Here is an 18,739-nt window from a genome sequence, read left to right as displayed (position 1 = left end):
TCGCCCAGAGTGTCAGAAGACCTTAATACCCCTTGCTAGGACAATTACATGAGTTCTATCACACACCGCATCTCCTAAAAAAAAGCATTCCTATTGGGTGAGCCTGAAGCTCATGGCTTTTCATTTTCATTCCAGATTACAGCCAGGACGAGAAAGCATTGCTGGGTGCCTGTGACTGCACACAAAGTAAGTCAAGTGCCTCAGTTTCTACGAATCACAGGAATAATAAAACCATAGAATCTTAGAGTTGGGACCCAAAGGGTCATTTAGTCCAACTCCCTACAATGCAGGAATTTCATCTAAAGAATCCCTGACAGCTGGTCATCCAACTTTGTTTTTAAAATTTCCAATGAGGATGAGGAGAGGAAAATTGGAGAAATTTTAATAACAGCGTTCTCTATGAACATGGCCATTAACAAAGCCATTACATTGATTATTAGTTTGTGTTTTGTGCCACCCTAAAATTAACTTTGATCTGCTGTTGCTGCTGCTGCTTCCTTCCTTCCTTCCTTCCCTTATTCCATAGATATTATAGGTTTTGTTTTGCATTTTCTTACGCTCTGTAGGCAACCACCTCTATATGCAAATATATCTTAATTACGTTGTGAATATTACACAAACCAAGCTGGGTCAGTAATCCAGAATTCTTTTAATCAGCTTGGCGTACATGGAAACGAGCCACTTAAATTGGATGGAGAGCCTTTGACCCAGAACACTTCAATCAAAGTTATGCCCCTAAATTGAAATTTTCATATTCATAGAACAGCAGCCTGCTCTGGCAAGGCATCCCTCATTTCCTAGTGGAGTAGTAGGCGAAGTCTAGATGCTAATAATGGGTTGGAACAGAAACGCAGAGCAAAATGAGCCGCTGGTTTCAGTCCCTCTCACCCCCACCCATACCTGTAGTGTGTGTGGCTTGTCTCTTTAAGAAGCAGGCATAGCCTGTAAGAAGAAACTCATTTCCCAACCTTGGGGGGGGTAGTCCCCCCCTAGTTAACTAGGAACTAGTTGGAACCTCAGTCTTGGATATGTAGCAAGTCCCCCTGTTATACAGAGTGCTGTTCTCCTGAATTCAACACAGCACTAAGTGGGTTAGGCATTGCAGAACAAGGTCTGCTCGTGCAAAGGGACTTTCCCCCCTCCTCTCTGTGCCCCCCACATTAGGGGTGTCATTGAGGAATTCAAATCTGCTTTTAGCTTCATAAGTCTACATTCGATGAAGAAACATATAAACTGCATTTGGAAAACCAAAGGATTTTAATTTTACCTTCTTAAAATGTCAGGTAATGCTAAAATATCATAATCATAATGATGTTGTTGTTGTTGTTGTTAAGTGTGTGTGTCTAACAAACACTAAAAGTATTTGGCAATCATTTTTTTAAGGATTTCTATGCAATTTTACGGACATTTTGCTTACCAAGCAAAGCTAAAATATATTAATTTAACCAAAATATAATTTGAATTCCCAAGTCACGTAACAACTTTTGAACAACTCTGATTTTTGGAATTTGAAAGTTGAAGAATTCAGTACACCCTACCTCCGCATGTAACCTCAGCATGTTTTAGGGCAGATTTAGGGGGTGTGGGGCGAGGAGTGAGGGGAGAAAAGCCCCATTGCATGAGTGGAGCTCATTCCAGGCAACAACTTAGTTGAATCCCACCTGAATAACTTGCCAGGTTAACACTAAAGAGTTTCCGTTTTCTCAAAAGTCCGTTTGAACAATGAGCTGAGCATCTCGGTTTCACTTTCCAGTTGTCAAGCCCAGCGGTGTGCACCTGAAACTTGTTCTGCGGTTCCAGGACTTTGGCAAAGCCATGTTCAAACCCATGAGGTAAGCTCAGTTCACCTGAAAACATTTGCCTAGCCGTTGCTGTTATTTATCTTGTTTGGTATGGTGTGCATTTTTATCATGATGACACCACCATGAACAGAGGGGGAAGTGCAATGGTAAATCCTGGGTGGTATTCAGTGGTGACTGTTTACAGAAGGGAACCCCTTAGTGGGACGGGAGAAGAGTTTGAAGAAGAGTTTGGATTTGATATCCTGCCTTATCACTACCCTGAGGAGTCTCAAAGTGACTCACAATCTCCTTTTCCCTTCCTCCCCCACAACAAACACTCTGTGAGGTGAGTGGGGCTGAGAGACTTCAGAGAAGTGTGACTAGCCCAAGGTCACCCAGCAGCTGCATGTGGAGGAGCAGGGAATCGAACCCGGTTCACCAGATTACGAGTCCACTGCTCTTAACCCCATCCACCACACTGCCACTTTCACCGATTTTCCCCACTGCCCCCAGCAGTACCCTACACCCCCTTTAAATATGCTTCAATCTAGAACAGATTGGTGGGGCAGTACAAAATGCTGCAAGGGGGAGTGCTAAAAATTCCCTGCCTCCCTCCTCGTTCTGCTAACAGATTGTCTTCTGTCAGAGGACCTTCACCAGTAGATGTCAACCATTCTTAATAAGGCACAAAGTTAAGGAATAAGGTTGTGGACAGGGAATTAAATGCAAAAAGAAAGAAAGACGTGAAGTGTATTGGAGCATTCTTGCTTTGAGGGACAGGACATTAGCTTTCCCTTTCCACTCTGGCACGAGTTGGTAACTGGAATCAGTTCTTCCACAAGGTGAGGAAGATGTTCCTGGACCACAGCTCCCTTCCTCACTGGCCATTGGCCATCCTTGGGGGGAGGCTGATGGGAGTTGGAGTCCAATAACATCTGGAAGGCCTTACTCAACAAAGAGAGAAAGAGGGAGGAAAAGCACACAGGAAGTATGAGAATGAGGTATGTTTACTTAATTGAAATAAAAATGAGAGCTGCCACCTGAGCAACTAAATCTTAACTGATTACTTGTATGAGGTTTTTATTTTATTTTATTTTTTAAAAAAATCAATTGGATTTTTCCCCTCTAGAGACTGAAAAAAATGCTTCTCATTTTTAGATGATGCAGCTTTATGTCACAGCAGGAGCCATCTTAGAAGAGGCATTCCCTTCGTGTGAGAGAGTACAAAATGACTCTTCTAAGATGGCACCTGCTACCCACCCACAGGTTTTGTAAGCACTTGCTTGGCAAATCATATTCTGATTATATATATATATATATTAATTGTCAGTTCTATCATAGAGGTGCTCCTGATGAATCAGTCAGCAGAGATTACTAGTTAGAAAATTAAAACTAAAAACTAAAAACACCAACAGCCCACTAACATTAATTGCACACAATTAAAGTTAAGCTAAGGTTGAAGGAGGCCTTATTATTTTTGCAGCCCTCTTGTGCAGACTTGCCTCACCTTTAAAAAAGGGGGTAATAGGTACCATTTTTCTGTATTTTAGAACTCTAAGCACAGAGACACGTTAACACAGAGATGATTTCACAGTCGTCTGTTCTGACAATCATTTGTCCTGCTTCTCTAGTTGTACCATAAATACTCTCCTTGCACTCAGGAGGATGTCAACAGTTATGCAGAAGGAATCTCCTTTTTCTTAGTGACCCCTATCTTCCTTTCAGACAGAAACGAGATGAGGAGACTCCAGAAGACTTTTTCTATTTCGTTGACTTTCAAAGGCACAATGCAGAAATAGCTGCCTTCCACCTCGACAGGTAATTTGATGCTCTTGCTCACCCCTTCTTTGGACATATATTTGGGGCCTAACCTTACTTCAGGGAGAAGAAAACAAGAGCTGCAGTGCTCAAAAGCCCAAGGAATGGTAGTGTTGTCATAAGAAGAGATTCCTTAAAGGTAAAGGTAAAGGTACCCCTGCCCGTACGGGCCAGTCGTGTCCGACTCTAGGGTTGCGTGCTCATCTCGCTTAAGAGGCCGGGGGCCAGCGCTGTCCGGAGACACTTCCGGGTCACGTGGCCAGTGTGACGAAGCTGCTCTGGCACCAGCGCAGCACACGGAAACGCCGTTACCTTCCCGCTATAAAGCGGTACCTATTTATCTACTTGCACTTTTAGGGGTGCTTTCGAACTGCTAGGTGGGCAGGAGCTGCGACCGTAGACGGGAGCTCACCCCGCCGCGCGGATTCGAACCGCCAACCATACAATCGGCAAGCCCTAGGCGCTGAGGATTTACCCACAGCGCCACCCGCGTCCCCCAGAGATTCCTTAGGAGAGGGGATTTAGGGATCTGCATTCAGATTTCAACAATACAGTGGTACCTCGGGTTACATACGCTTCAGGTTATAGACTCCACTAACCCAGAAATATTACCTCGGATTAAGAACTTTGCTTCAGGATAAGAACAGAAATTGTGCAGTGGCAGCAGGAGGCCTCATTAGCTAAAGTGGTGCTTCAGGTTAAGAACAGTTTCAGGTTAAGAACAGACCTCCAGAACGAATTAAGTTCTTAACCTGAGGTACCACTGTATATGACGTCTGTTTCAAGTGCCCATAGTATGCCTTTCCTGGTATATGCGTTCTTGTTTTGGGAGCAAACCATTTCAGTGGCCACAGGGATAAATATGGGCATCTGGGATCAACAGGAAAGGCTATGACAGCTCAGTGGTGGAACATCTGCAATGCATTCTGAAGGTGCCAAGTTTAATCGCCACCATAACCAGGTAGGACTGAGAAACACACACACACACACACACACACACACACACACACACACCTGTCTGAAACTCTGGAGAGCTGCCAGTTTGTATAGATAAGTGTTGTTCAAAGTGTTGCTCAAGCCAGAATCCTTGAGCTGGTGGAACAAGTTAGTTGGATCCCACCTAGGAGAACAGAATGCTGGACTAGATAGGTATTTGGTCTGATCTTATGTTCTGAAAACACGCGCAGGCCAGAGGAGCTGCCACCAGCACAGACGGGAAGCATGAAGCAAATTGTCTGAATTTTCCAGCACTTGTCACAATATGTTCTTTATTTTCAAATATCGCTCCCTACTCCAAACCATTCCAGCTCCACAGGACATTACGTACATCCCTGGTTTTACACTCCTGAAGTGTGAATCTTTTCCATTTCCTAATAGGAAATGTAACTGGGCCATCCCAAAAGCTAGATCAGGCTTGCACATGTTTTTGCACCACATGTTAAAGACCAGCTTACGTATGTATGTGGCAGCCTATTATGGGCTCAATCCATCTCCTGCTTTAGTTGCCTGTCAAGACTCTGGCGGGCTGCAAAAATATGGCTGCATTTGGCTCGGTGTGTCTCACCAAGTCCTCAGTCAGACCCAAGCCAAGCTTTTGTTTTGTTTTTGTGTTGAGCAAGCAACAGGCTAAAAAGCGAGTTCCAGCTGACTTGGGGGCATTTTTAAGTGGCTTCTGTGCCAGTATTAGTCAGTCTGCCTGGTGGTTACTGACTCACCAGCCAATAATGTTTTGCTCTGCTGAGCAAATACCACTAAGCCCACACAGCACCATTTGCAATTTTTGGTGGTTTGAATCAGCCTAGGCAGTAGAAATATATGTCCCACTTGGAAGGGTCTTCCAAGAGTTTGCAGGTTGTGCAAAGCTCTTGCATGCACGGCACATACAGCGCATCAGTCAAGAGCCTTTCTGAATTGCCTCTGCACCAACAGCAACAATAGCAAAATGGTGCCACAAGTGAGGCTGCAGCTGGTCTGCATATTTGTAGATGATACACAGTTGAGCATGAGCATGTGGGAGATGTGTCAAGACACAGAGAGAGGACATGTTTTTGGATGATGGGCCACTAACGGGGACTGAAGAATGAAGAAAATCTTCATGGAGCTGCTTAAGTTGACTGGCTACACAGACAAACACACACCAGTGACTCTCAAAATATAATGTGCAATTTGGAGGCATAGGAAATTGCCTTATACCAGTGTTTCCCAAACTTGGGTCTCCAGCTGTTTTTGGATTACAACTCCCATCATCCCTAGCTGATGATGGGAACTGTAGTCCAAAAACAGCTGAAGACCCAACTTTGGGAAGCACTGCCCCTGTACTAAGTCAGCCCATTGGTTCCTCTAGCTCAGGATTGTCTACACTGACTGGCAGAGGCTCTCCAATGTTTCAGGAAGGGCTATTCCTCAGCCCTACCTGACGATGCTGTAGTTTGAACCTGGGGCTTTCTACATTCAGAGCAGATGCTCTACCACTGACCAATGGACTTTCCCTTAAGACCTGTGATGATCAAGGCTCCCTAGTGACTTAAATATTAACAACAGCAGTGAATATTTTCCTCGACTTAACAGCACAGGACTTGATGCTTTGCAGTTGTTTGCTCTTTGAGCTGCATTATCAAAGCTTGGTTTTACTAAGTATTTGGGAACATCCCCCCCCCCCATTATTATTTTTTTAAAGTAATCTGATGCAAAGGAAGACATGACTGTTCTTCTTTAAATAGGTATGTAGAATTTCAGCAGGAGGGGGGAAACCACCCCTCATTTATTCAACTATTAAAGGCAGAGGGGTCTTCCCTCTCCTGAGCCACAGGTTGTCCCAGTCATGTTGCATCTATTCTCTGGGTACTTGCAACGCAGGAAGTGTTTTTATGCCAAGCCAGACGACTGATCCATCCAAATCATCCTTGTCTACAGGCTCTACACTGAAGGAAAGCAGCTCTCCAAGGTTTCAAAAGGGTCTCCTTCCTGTTAGGTTGTGGGTGAACATATGACGACACAGCGATTCTTCAAACAGCTCTTGTTTATTCACAGGCCAGAACAGAACTGAACTGAAGGGTTCAGCCAGCCGGCTTATATAGAGCTCCACTAGAACGCAACAGTAACCATTTTCTGTAACTATCCAATCACTTAACGTCACTTTCGATCCCTTATTTGCATAACTATCCACAGTATCCCCCTGCTGGCCCAGGGTGAGAACTTCAGTACATAACACTTCCAATCCCTGCCCTGGGATTAAACTGGGAGATCTTCTGCATGCAAGGCATGTTCTCTGCCATCAAGCTACAAAACCCATGAACTGCAAAGGAAACAGCTTATTTGGGGATATTTCACCTCAAGTCACATTTCTGCCCCCAACTTCTGTTGCAGAAATTCATCATACAAAAGTGATGAAAGTTGAGGTCCGATTTAAGAAGAACTGAACCTATGAATCATACATTTTTATCAGTCAGCTGAGTGCCTCTCTACAAACAAGGGCAAAGCTTCCTTCTTTTTCACCCTGAAACCTTGGCAGTGAAATGAGTGTTTTGGCTTTGCACCATCTGTCATTTATTTACTATGATTATTCTAAATTGTCCTGACGCTTAAAACTGTTCCTCTATCTTGTAAAAAGGAAATAGTTGTCCTTTTCTTTATTGACAGAAAAAATTAAGAAACCGGGTGTTGGGCGCAAAGCGGGCGCAGCCTTTTCCTCAGTCAATCCCTTCAGTCATTAAACCACATCACATTCCAGCTTTACTGAGGTTCTGTTATGTGGGGCACTTAGCGCACAATTTAATCTTGCCCGGACTTAATGGACAGTGCAGTGTAAGCCCACAATGTAAAATCTAGCTTCACAATTCTCAGCTGGCTGTCATTATTCAAAATAATCTAGTTGGGAGAATAGCCAGTGCTTCACTAAATGCAATAAAAGTAATGTAATATATAAACCACGTTGAGGAATGTAGGGAACTTTAAAAAAATGCTCTGCAGGAAACAGAATTGGCACATTCTTCTTCACACACAGTAAACTACAGATAATGCCATCGTAGCAGGCAGACCCATTTGGCTGGATTCCTACTCAAGAGCGTACTAAATATAATGGATCAGCTGGCCAGATCTGGTGTGGGGAAGTGTGCTCAATTTTCCAATGGGATGAACAACTCTCCCTGCTATGGATTAATGGGAAGGGTCTGCTACTTCTGTTTACTCTAAGAAATACAGTCTTACCTTGGTTTTCGAACAGCTTAGTTCTTGAACGTTTTGGCTCCCAAACGCCACAAGCCTGGATGTGACTGTTCCAGTTTGCGAACTATTTTTGGAAGCTGAACATCCAACGGGGCTTCCACAGCTTCCGATTGGCTGCAGGAGCTTCTTGCAGCCAATCGGAAGCCGCGCTTTGGTTTCCAAATGTTTTGGAAGTCGAACGGAGTTCTGGAACGGATTCCGTTCGACTTCCAAGGTACAACTGTACTTTCCTAGCTGATGCCTCCCTTCTCCCCACTACAGAATCCTGGATTTCCGCCGTGTCCCTCCGGTGGTTGGGAGAATGATTAACGTTACAAAGGAAATCTTAGAGGTCACCAAAAATGAAATCCTGCAAAGCGTCTTTTTTGTTTCACCAGGTAAGTTTCACCTGCACTATCTGCAGAAGAGGAAAACAACAGCTTTCCAAAAGCTGCAGTTTTAAGAGCCGCTTCAAATGTGACACAGATATCACTTCTATGTAGGAAAAAACACGCACGGTGCAAACCACACAGTGTGTGTGACATGATGATTGCCCTTGCATCTCATGCTGTGGATACCATGTGCTAGGAAGCTCTGGCATATTTGTTTGTTTGGAAAAAATGTATGAGCTGGCCATAGCTTTCCAGAGAGCGTATATGCAGCAAAAACAGTACAAACAAGATCAGCATTTGTGATAAAAGCAATTTTTCTTTTAAAGACTAGTATTTGCCCAGGACGTTTGTCACATTTGAAGTGGCCATTATACTCCTCCATCAAGAAGAGTGTGGCCTAGTGATGCTTGCTCTGATTCCTTAATAAAAGGCGTATGATTTATACGATTTGAAGAGAAATGTTTGCTCTGTTTTGCTCTGCTTCCTGGCATCTAGCCTTGTCAGTGATAGGGGACCATGGTGCTACTGCCTATCCCAAATGTTCAAAACATCACAAGCCACTCCACAAATCGTTGTGATTTATGGAATGTATAAATAAAGGTGGGTTCAAAATGATGCCTTGTATGTAACTTAAGATGTTATTTCCCCTGTGATCTTAATGACATATCGCTTTAATATGAGAAAATAACTGATCTCATGTTTTCACCAAAGTTCCCCAGATTCTTAAAACTCTGCAGCGCTGCATTAGCCCTCTCACTCATAGATTCTGCTTTCTCTGCAGCCAGCAATGTCTGTTTTTTTGCCAAATGCCCTTATATGTGCAAGACAGAATATGCCGTGTGTGGGAATCCTCACCTGCTGGAAGGATCCCTCTCTGTTTTCCTACCATCTCTCAACCTGGCACCAAGAATCTCCATCCCAAACCCATGGATACGATCCTACACCTTTGCTGGAAAAGAGGAGTAAGTGGGTAAATGAATCTCTCTCTTGGCCTGCCCTTAACTCATATTCTTATTTTTATAGCACTTGAAACTGACTGCATATTTTGCAGTGTTTGTTGGGCTTAGAAGTCCTTCAGACGTCAGAAGTATTTCTATTTTATGAAGGTTAAACTAAGGGTGATGTCCTAAGCATGTTCAGCTTGCTTCACCAAACTATTGTATTGCTGTTTCACTCCAGACGCGGGTGGCGCTGTGGTCTAAACCACTGAGCCTAGGGCTTGCTGATCAGAAGGTCGGCAGTTCGAATCCCCGTGACGGGGTGAGCTCCCGTTGCTCTGTCCCTGCTCCTGCCAACCTAGCAGTTCAAAAGCACGTCAAAGTGCAAGTAGATAAATAGGTACCGCTCCAGCAGGAAGGTAAACGGCGTTTCCGTGTGCTGGTCTGGTTTGCCAGAAGCGGCTTAGTCATGCTGGCCCCATGACCCGGAAGCTATACGCCGGCCCCCTCGGCCAATAAAGCGAGATGAGCATCGCAACCCCAGAGTTGGCCACGACTGGACCTAACGGTCAGGGGTCCCTTTATTACACTGGCTCTTTAGTAAGGATATACTTTACCTTTCACTCAAGAACGTGCCTGAGAATGACTTTACTGAATGTTTAGAGAGGAGGCACAGAAGACCTGTTCTATCTCTGAACAAGTGCCTGGTTGAGAATCACCACTGTTCTTTGGTGCAAGAAGCATAAGCTTTTGTCCACTGATAGAGCACTTGGGCCCCACCCATATCCCTAACTTTGGTTTGTTAATATCATTTCAGAAAAGCATGGGTATGTTGTTCCTTTTACCTACCACTGCCAGAACAAAACAGACCAAGATTTGATGCCACCAGAAGTATCACTGGCAAACTCATTCCCACACAGAAGAGATTGACAACTCTTCTAGAAAAGTAGCTACCTGTTCAAAAGCAGCACGGACCAGGTTTCCCCAACGGATGGTGTTTGGCCACAACTCCCATCAGCCCCAACTTGGTACCCTCCAAAAATTGTTACACCGCAACATCTGGAGGACACCAGATTGGGGAAACCTGGTGTTGTATATCCTTACTAAAGAGCCAGTGTAATAAATGCAGGACTGGTTCCCGACTATTTCAGAAAATAGGGAGGAACTCCCAGCATAGTTGTGCTAGCATTCAACCCCTTCCTTTGGCATTTCTCACAGATGGGAAGTGAATCCACTCTACTGCAACACAGTCAAGGAGATTTATCCTTACAGCAGCGGCAGTCGGCTACTCAATATCATCGACATGGCAATATTTGACTTCTTAATAGGTAAATGGGAAACAGCAAAGTAATAATTAATCTCATGGATCTGACACGCTGCTGCGGATGTTGCAAATGTCGCTTTCTATGTTGAAACATGATGGCTTGTAAATAGTTTGGCAGCACTGGTAGCATGGTTTCTGCTCTGAGATCAACTTGTTTCTAGCCATTATGCAAAAGTTTTAAAACACCAGTGACCTGTATGCATCAAGTTTGCTAAAGGCTTATAAAGCAGAAATGAAATAATAATAATAATGAATATATTTATACCCCACCCATCTGGCTGGGTTTCCCCAGCCCCTGTGGGCGGCTTACAACACATAAAAAATTGTAAAACGTTAGACATTAAAAATTTCCTGATACAGAGTTGCCTTCAGATGTCTTCTTAAAGTCAGATAGTTGTTTATTTCCTTGACATCTGATGGGAGGGCGGTTCCACAGGTCAGGCGCCACCACTGAGAAGGCCCTCTCCCTGGTTCCCTGTAACCTCACTTCTCATAGTGAGGGAACCGCAAGAAAGCCCTTGGAGCTAGACCTCAGTGTCCAGGCTGAACGATTGGGGTGGAGACACTCTTTCAGGTATACTGCTTAGGGCTTTAAAGGCCAGCACCAACACTTTGAATTGTGCTTGGAAATGTACTGGTTCAGGTCCGGTGTTATATGGTCTCAGTGGCCACTCCCAGTCACCAGTCTAGCTGCCTCATTCTGGATTAGTTGTTATTTCCGGGTCACCTTCAAAGGTAGTCCCACGTAGAGCGCATTGCTGTAGTCCAAGCGGGAGATAACCAGAGCATGCACCACTCTGGCGAGACAGTCCGCAGGCAGATAGGGTCTCAGTCTGCGTACCAGATGGAGCTGGTAAACAGCTGCCCTAGACACAGAATTGACCTGTGCCTCCGTGGACAGCTGTGAGTCCAAAACGACACATCACATCCTTTTTCTACTGCTGCCGCCCAGAGTGGCTGGGGAGGCCCAGCCAGATGGGCGGGGTATAAATAAATTATTATTATTATTATTATTATTATTATTATTATTATTATTATTCTGCCTCCTTCTCCTTGGCCCGATCTTTCCATTAGCTACAGGAACCAAACAAATAGGAATCTTCTTTGCAATGACAGTATCAGGCTTGAATCCCTCCTGTTCCAGTTTGGGGCCATGGCAGAAGCAAGAGCTTAAAGCCCTCCTGGTTTAGCTCCTAGTGCAATGGTCCCACTGGAAAGCCACGGCAAGCCACTATTTTTTCAGCCTTAGGTCCTAAAGGGATGACACGAGTAAGCTCCCCTCGCTTTTGAATTCTTGCGACAAATACTTCCCCTATAGCAGTCCCCTTCAAAGTGGCCTGTCTCTCTGCAGATGTCTGGCTCAATGCAACCAAAAGTAAGCAGCACTCCTAAGCTCCATTGATTTCAGTGGGGGAGTTGAAGCGCATGCCGAATGCTCATCCATTGATCAACAGGGTTTTAAGGTGCTTAACAGCTGGATGCATCAAGCCTGCCCTCTGAGAGTTCTAGGTCAGTCCTAATAAAATAGAATGGTGATGGATCTGTTGGAAGAAAACAAGTCTAAAACGGGGGAAACTCTAAGCGTGTCTAAGTGTTCATAACTAACATCAAGTATTTCCTCTCCTCCCTTAGCCAATGCAGTTACACTGTCATTCATTACTATCCCACAATCTGACATGGTGTAGGCATTTCCAAACCATGTTATTTATGTCCGTCTGCTCCTATCAGGGCACCCCACTCCTTCAAAAGTAACTCTGTGGGGTTATTTTCCTGCCGTATCCCATCATGCATCCTTGCAGAACTTTGGAACAAGTAGATATCACAAGTCTATCTTATAAGCAGCCATTTGACCCAGATAAAAGCCATTTTTGTGCCTTGCTCACTGTTTCCTGTTTAGTTTCAAAGCTGCTCTTAATACACATATTATACCTCAGATAATGTGTCTTGCATGATAGAGCTCAAGCAGTTGGATTGGGTTAGTACTCTGGAAGTACCAAATGCTTTTCCTTCTCTGTTTCGAAAGGCAACATGGACCGCCATCATTACGAGATGTTCACGAAGTTTGGAGATGATGGCTTTTTGCTCCATTTGGACAATGCAAGAGGGTAAGGAACCCCACAAATTGTCTCTGGAATCTAAAGGGGCAAGAGCTGGTGCTGTGGGGAGGAATAGTCCGTCCTGGGTCTCAGGAACAAGACTCTGCGAGTCTTAGAATATAAATTCTTTGGAACCCCTCTTGGAAACCATGTGACCAGGCAGAGTCTTGAACTAAGGCTTGTGTTGGCTTAAACACTGATGTAACCGTCATCCCCATCATCCCAGGATTCTGGGAATTGTAGGAGGAGTGTGAGCAAGAGACTTATATTGGAAGATTCTGAAGATGCTCAGTGAATTCTGTTGAACAATCATGCCAGGTTCTTACTGAATCCCCAGCAAGAATTCTACCTCATTCATGAAGGTACACAGCACAATGGCACATGAGGACTACCTGGGCACACTTTTGTACCATTATCATTATATAACCTTGGCAAAACACACAAATAGCAAGATAGATAAACTTTATTCGCATTAGCCAACGGCCATAGCAACATAAAACAAGTAATATATACAATTAAAAAGACAACAATGGGTAAAAAGGACAGTCAGATGACCAAGATTATAGTTCAGATAGTGGCCCTTAATCTCATTGCACCCTTGATAAACCTAGCAACCTTTGCTGTTGTCTGATCATTTTGATCTGATAAAAGAAAAAACAATGTGGCCACAGATGGATGGCCTGGGATGGTAAGTAAGAGTGGAGTGATGATCTCATTCCTCAGATCTTTATAAAGGGGACAGGACAGGAGAACATGAGCCACTGTTTTCAGATTGCCACCTCCACATGGGCAGAGTCGTTTCTCAGTTGGAATCTTTTGGTATCTGCCCTCAAGTACAGCAGAGGGCATCACATACAATATGGCCAGTGTGAAGGCACGTCTGTATTTTGGGATAGTTAAAATATACAAATAGCAATAAATAAACAGCAAAAGGGGCACATCTATCTGTGGACCACCAGCTTCCCCCAATCTGGTGCCCTCCAGATGAAGATGGGACTACAACTCCCATCATCCCCCATAAATAGCTATGCTGGCTGGAGAGCATGAGTTTTTCATCCCACAAAAAAAAGGAGGGCACCGGGTTGCAGAAATCTTCTGCAGAGTAGCAAATGTTCTCATAGTGCATCTAACCCACACTACATGAAAATCTGAGAGGTTCAGAAACCACAAAACTGACCAGCTGCTATAAACATTTATTTATTTAGCCCCGGAGGCAAATAAACTAATTTGAAAATAAATACTGTGCTGTTTATATTCCTAAGGCATTTGAAATGCAAATATTTGCATTGGCTTGTGGCCTAATGCAACAGGTAATGTCACAAGTCGTGTGGTAAATCCTCAGTTACGGATTTTCCCATAAATGAAGAAGATTCAGGTAAATATATTGATATATAAGTAACCTTTGGTCTCCTGTGCTTTCAATTTAAGATTTATAGTATGATTTCCCATTTCATATGACATCTGAAGGCAGCCTTGTTCAGGGAAGTTTTTAGTGTCTGTGGTGTGGTATTTTTATGGTTTTTTTTGTTGGGAGCTGGGGCAACCCAGTCAGATGGGTTTTGTTGGGAGCTGGGGCAACCCAGTCAGCAGGTACAACCCCCCCCAAAAAAAATTGACACTATTAACCCCCCTCCCCATCCCATTGCTATATCCCATCAACTTGATTTGCATCAAAAAGCTCAAGTTAAATTGGAAGTTTTTCAGATGTCTTGGTGTGTGATTTAATTTAGCATGTTTATTTTTCGTGTATTTATTAGACAACATTAAACGCATTGCAACTGCTAAGTTTACCTAATCCTGCATTTGCAATTGGCGTCCGTTCAGTGTTACAACTTGTGGATTTTTCTCCATGGAAAAATAAGAGCACTGGGAAATTTTCTGTCTCGTGTCACTAATCACTGTACTTGAAGCATTCCAGTCTCTGAAGTCTCGGGTGGTTTGGGCACACCTTTTACATTTTGTTTGTTTCCATAGTTTTGGGAAGCATTCCCATGATGAGATCTCCATCCTGGCTCCACTCGAACAGTGTTGCATGTAAGTGTCATTCCCAAATTATTTTGGATTAAACTGAAAGGCTTAATTGCAGCTCCCTGGGCCGTAACAAGCAGGCGAACACATCTTTCACCTGGTGGCAATGGAGTGAGAGACATCACTGCACCACTTCTCACAGGTCCATTTCTGTGTCGGTCTACAAAAGCTCCCTCAAATTGCCGGTTAGGAAAGAATGGTGGATAGTACTCTTGGGAACCGGAAAAGGGAATGATGGAAGTCATGGGAATGGTGCTTTCCCATGGCTCCCAGTGTCCCTGGGCACTTTCACAAACAACGCTCATACAGCTAGGACACAAAGCACTGCCATAGCATTTTCCAGCATCTCCACATTGCCCTGTGCCATATAAACTTGAGAAAATGGGGAGGACTAGCCGAAAAGTCTCCCAGGAGCTACTGTGGGGCTGGGAGATCACCCCATCTCCTGCTGGTTTTGGAGTTCAGGTCCTTCCCCGCCGCCCAACATTTGACAACATAATTCACTTCCCCTGAATTATTTCTAAAGCAGACTAGGCCGAGTCTGTCCATCACTCAGAATGAAGTCCCAGTTGCATGCAGACACCAGCATTTGGATGTGTAATGGAGTGCCCACCCATTTCCCCATCAAACATGCCATTTGTCATAGCTGAAGGAAATTGAGACATTTCTTTTGATCCCTGCCAAGAACACTCAGATTTTATTGTCTTCTAAAGGGACTGAAAGAACCCGAACGCCATCAATTACATTTGTGTCCCCCTCCAGCCATTAGGGGGCTGCTCATAAATTTTACTGCCTGAATCCTCTTCAGGCTACTGCATTATGAATTCATATAAATCAAAAGCTAGGCTTTTAAAAAACTGTGTCAAGGGTTATTCATCCTCCCGTGTTGCTCTGCTCCACCACATCTGAACTATTTTCACCATACTCCCCCCTGTGTGTTTCTGTGCCCCCAGATGTCAGTGGCATCATCCCGTACAGTTATATTGAGCCTCCAGGTTGACTTTCAAAAGCCATTATTCACACCTTACAAGCCTCCTGGTTTATAATTATAGGGTTGCCAATAAATCCTTGCAGTGAACTCCAAAGTCTGTGTGATTTAAATTGGCTCCTGCTCACACACCTTTCCTGAACTAATCTCGTCCTCTCAGCCACAAACTTCTGACTTTTAAATGCAGGCAGCCTGCAGCAACATCAAGCACTGGTATAGCATCCAGCCATTTATTTTATCCCTGTTTGAACAGAATAGAGAATCAGCAATGCAAATTTCACTGATATGGAAGGGTTTTTGCCTACCTCAGTTTTTGCATTACCAAAGAACATCCCCCAACCCCAGGTGTACACAGATGCATTGACCTGCAAAGGTTGGTTGCAGGTATGGCTATTGCAGGGTTAGAACTACTCACCTTCCTCTAGCTATCAGTTCAGAACAGAAACCCTTCTTTCCTCAACTAGTGGGCAGGTGATGGTGGATGGTTTTTAAAGACGCTTATCTCATTTAGCTATTTTTAAACATTTGTTCAGTTCCTCTTTTCTTAAAAAAAACCTCATGTCAATTCAGAAGAGCGGCTTGTAATTCCCATACAGACCAACCAAATAGCACCATGGGCAACCAGCCTCTGCTATAAACCAAAAGAACTGGTTGCGCCTAAGTTTGATTCTTTGAATAAGGTGGTATGGCAAAAAAAAAAAAAAAAGTACCAGTAGTTTATGATTCCACTGGGCTCACTCAAAGGGTGGAACCCAATGCAGTGCTGTAAATGGATTAATGCATGTAAGGAACCAGGTATACTTGTACAACAAGAGGTCCCGGGCCCTAAGGAAGTCAGACTATCCTCCACCGGGGCCAGGGCTTTCTCAGTGATGGCTCCGATCTGGTGGAATGCTCTGTGGCATAAGACTAGGGCCCTTCAGGATTTAACCTCCTTCCGTTGGGCCTGTAAGACAGAGCTATTCCGCATGGCCTTTAATTTGAATTCAGCCTGATCTTTTATTTCCCTTCCCTTCTCTTGCCTTCTCCTCCCCTTTTTATGAAGATCAACCGCTCTGAGACCCCACAGCAAATTCTCCACTGGCGCAAGTAGGACCAATTCAGTCAGCTAGCCCTGGGGGTTATCTGATTGATTTTTGATTTTTGAATTTTATTGTTATTCATGTTTTTATACCTTATTTTATGCTGCTTTTATAATTAAGTGTTTTAAATTTGTTAGCCACCTTGAGCCCGGTTTTTGAACCGGGAAGGGCGGGGTATAAATAAAAATTTATTATTTATTATTCTCCCTGACATGCCCCCTAAACCTTTTATGGAGTTTTCTCAGTCTCCAGCACAGATTTAGGGATGCAGGGGTACACAGGAGCGGGGGTAGGGAAGAGCCTCATTGCACAAATGGACCTCATTCTGCACACATTACAGCTTAGCTGAAACCCAAACGACAGCTATCTATATACGAAGTCTAGTTTCTAGATTTCTGGCTGTAAGGTTTGGCAAATGTACATGCAGCATCTACTAAGAACAAGGTTGGAAAACATCTCATCTGCAGTCCCATCAGGTGTCCCAATTGTGTGACTGTTTCCCCCAAACCATGTTATGTCAGGAATGGGGCAGGGTACATAATGTGAGCTCCCTCACCAGCTCACGGCCTTGCTTCAAGAGGGGAAGTGTTCCCTTTGAAACTGCAGCTAAAACAGGATAGGAAGATGCCTGGGGTTGTTGTTGTTTTTTGCAGGCACCGGCTGAACGGGGGACTTCTTTTTGCAGTGCATACTTGCAAGAAGTTGGCTTAAATGCCCCCACCCCTTGCCATCAGCTGACGGGCAGGAGAAAGTAGCGCTTTGCCTGTTCTATGCTCGGCACTTCCAAAGCGCTAAGCACTGAGCTGGCAATGCGCCTTGTACTGTAGTTCCCAAGTACAAGAGATTGTGGCAGCCATGTGATTGACAGCTGGGTTATCTTTTGCAGCCCTACTACTCGACATCGTTTTAAGTGGAGGGTGTGGGGAAGCGAATCTGAAACTTTCACCAGTCCACTTGGCATTCATACTATGTAAACTGCTTAGAAGCCTATTTTGGCATTCAGGGGTGTATGAAATGAACAGTAATAATAAAAGCATGTGCTTCGCAACAGAGCCACAACCCTTCCCTATATCCCCAAAGCACATTTTACCCTTGCAACTTCACTGCTGAGTATCCACAACCAGCTTCCAAACATCTGGAGATGGGAGGAAAGACTTCCCAGAAAGCTTAAGCCACCGCCTTGCTATTATTTATAACTGAGCACAGGTCGCAACAATGCATATTTAAGTCCATCCAACTTTCAGGAATATCTAAGACAGGGAGGTAGAATTTTGCTTTTGCATAATGAGCGCAATGAACCTTGTTTCCCCCCCGTCCTCCTTCAGAATAAAGAAGACTACGTTATTACGGCTACAGCTCTTGGCGCAACCAGCCTACAAACTCAGCGACATCATGCGGGAATCCTTGCTTGAGGACCGCCTAGCACCTGTACTTACGGAACCCCACCTTTTGGCACTGGACAGGAGGCTACAGATCATCCTGAAAGCGGTGGAGGAATGCATAGAGGCTAATGGAGAAGACAGTGTTGTGATCGATGCTGAGCCCCTGGAGACAGATGCCTTTGACAGAATGACACAGCCAAGCTAGAGACCGTGGGGATAAACCAGAACCTGAACTTTTTAATTGGTGACTGTTCGCCTCTACGCCTGGACAACTGTGATTGACAAGTGGGATGGTCTCTGTCACACCAAAATCTAAACATGCTGCTGGGCAGGTGATTAAAGACTGCACCATGGGTCTGAGTCTCCTTTGCATATGCATAACCAGAAATCTTATCCCATTATCACCACCAGTGACCTTTGTGAATCTTCTCCAGGAGACCTGAATAAATGGGGCACTCTGTAGCTGCAAACCAGACATATTTTGGGTGATGATGTGGTTTCACGGGATCTGCCCATGCCCCTGTTACTTCGGGTTGTTGTGATTTTTTTGAGGGGGGACTGGGGTCCAAAATAAAAGGGGGGGCAATGAAAGGGAAGCGTGCCTAAAAACGTATCTGTGTATACCCACATCACAATTTAAGGCTATGACACCAAGTTAGCACTCAGGGACGTTCAACAAGTGGATAACCACAACAGAAAGACCAGCA

At 44.3% G+C, this 18,739-nt stretch overlaps 1 protein-coding gene across 1 annotated transcript in view; it reads left to right on the top strand.

Moving 5' to 3' along the window:
- FAM20A (FAM20A golgi associated secretory pathway pseudokinase) overlaps nucleotides 1–18,507 on the top strand; it is a 42,856-nt gene extending 24,349 nt beyond the window's left edge. Inside the window, exons 3-11 of the mRNA XM_083727615.1 lie at nucleotides 136–186; nucleotides 1,754–1,832; nucleotides 3,507–3,599; nucleotides 8,085–8,200; nucleotides 8,976–9,156; nucleotides 10,351–10,460; nucleotides 12,480–12,561; nucleotides 14,527–14,586; nucleotides 17,976–18,507. Coding sequence (XP_083583741.1) covers nucleotides 136–186; nucleotides 1,754–1,832; nucleotides 3,507–3,599; nucleotides 8,085–8,200; nucleotides 8,976–9,156; nucleotides 10,351–10,460; nucleotides 12,480–12,561; nucleotides 14,527–14,586; nucleotides 17,976–18,237 — 1,034 coding nt within the window. The 3' untranslated portion in view covers nucleotides 18,238–18,507. The remainder of the gene's footprint in view (nucleotides 1–135; nucleotides 187–1,753; nucleotides 1,833–3,506; nucleotides 3,600–8,084; nucleotides 8,201–8,975; nucleotides 9,157–10,350; nucleotides 10,461–12,479; nucleotides 12,562–14,526; nucleotides 14,587–17,975) is intronic.
- Nucleotides 18,508–18,739: the final 232 nt, after the last annotated feature.

Source organism: Podarcis gaigeae (assembly GCF_964106915.1).
Source record: "Podarcis gaigeae genome assembly, chromosome: 2".
Taxonomy (NCBI): domain Eukaryota; kingdom Metazoa; phylum Chordata; class Lepidosauria; order Squamata; family Lacertidae; genus Podarcis; species Podarcis gaigeae.
The sequence above is the reverse complement of the archived record's forward strand: the minus strand, read 5'-3'. Positions and strand labels throughout refer to the sequence as shown.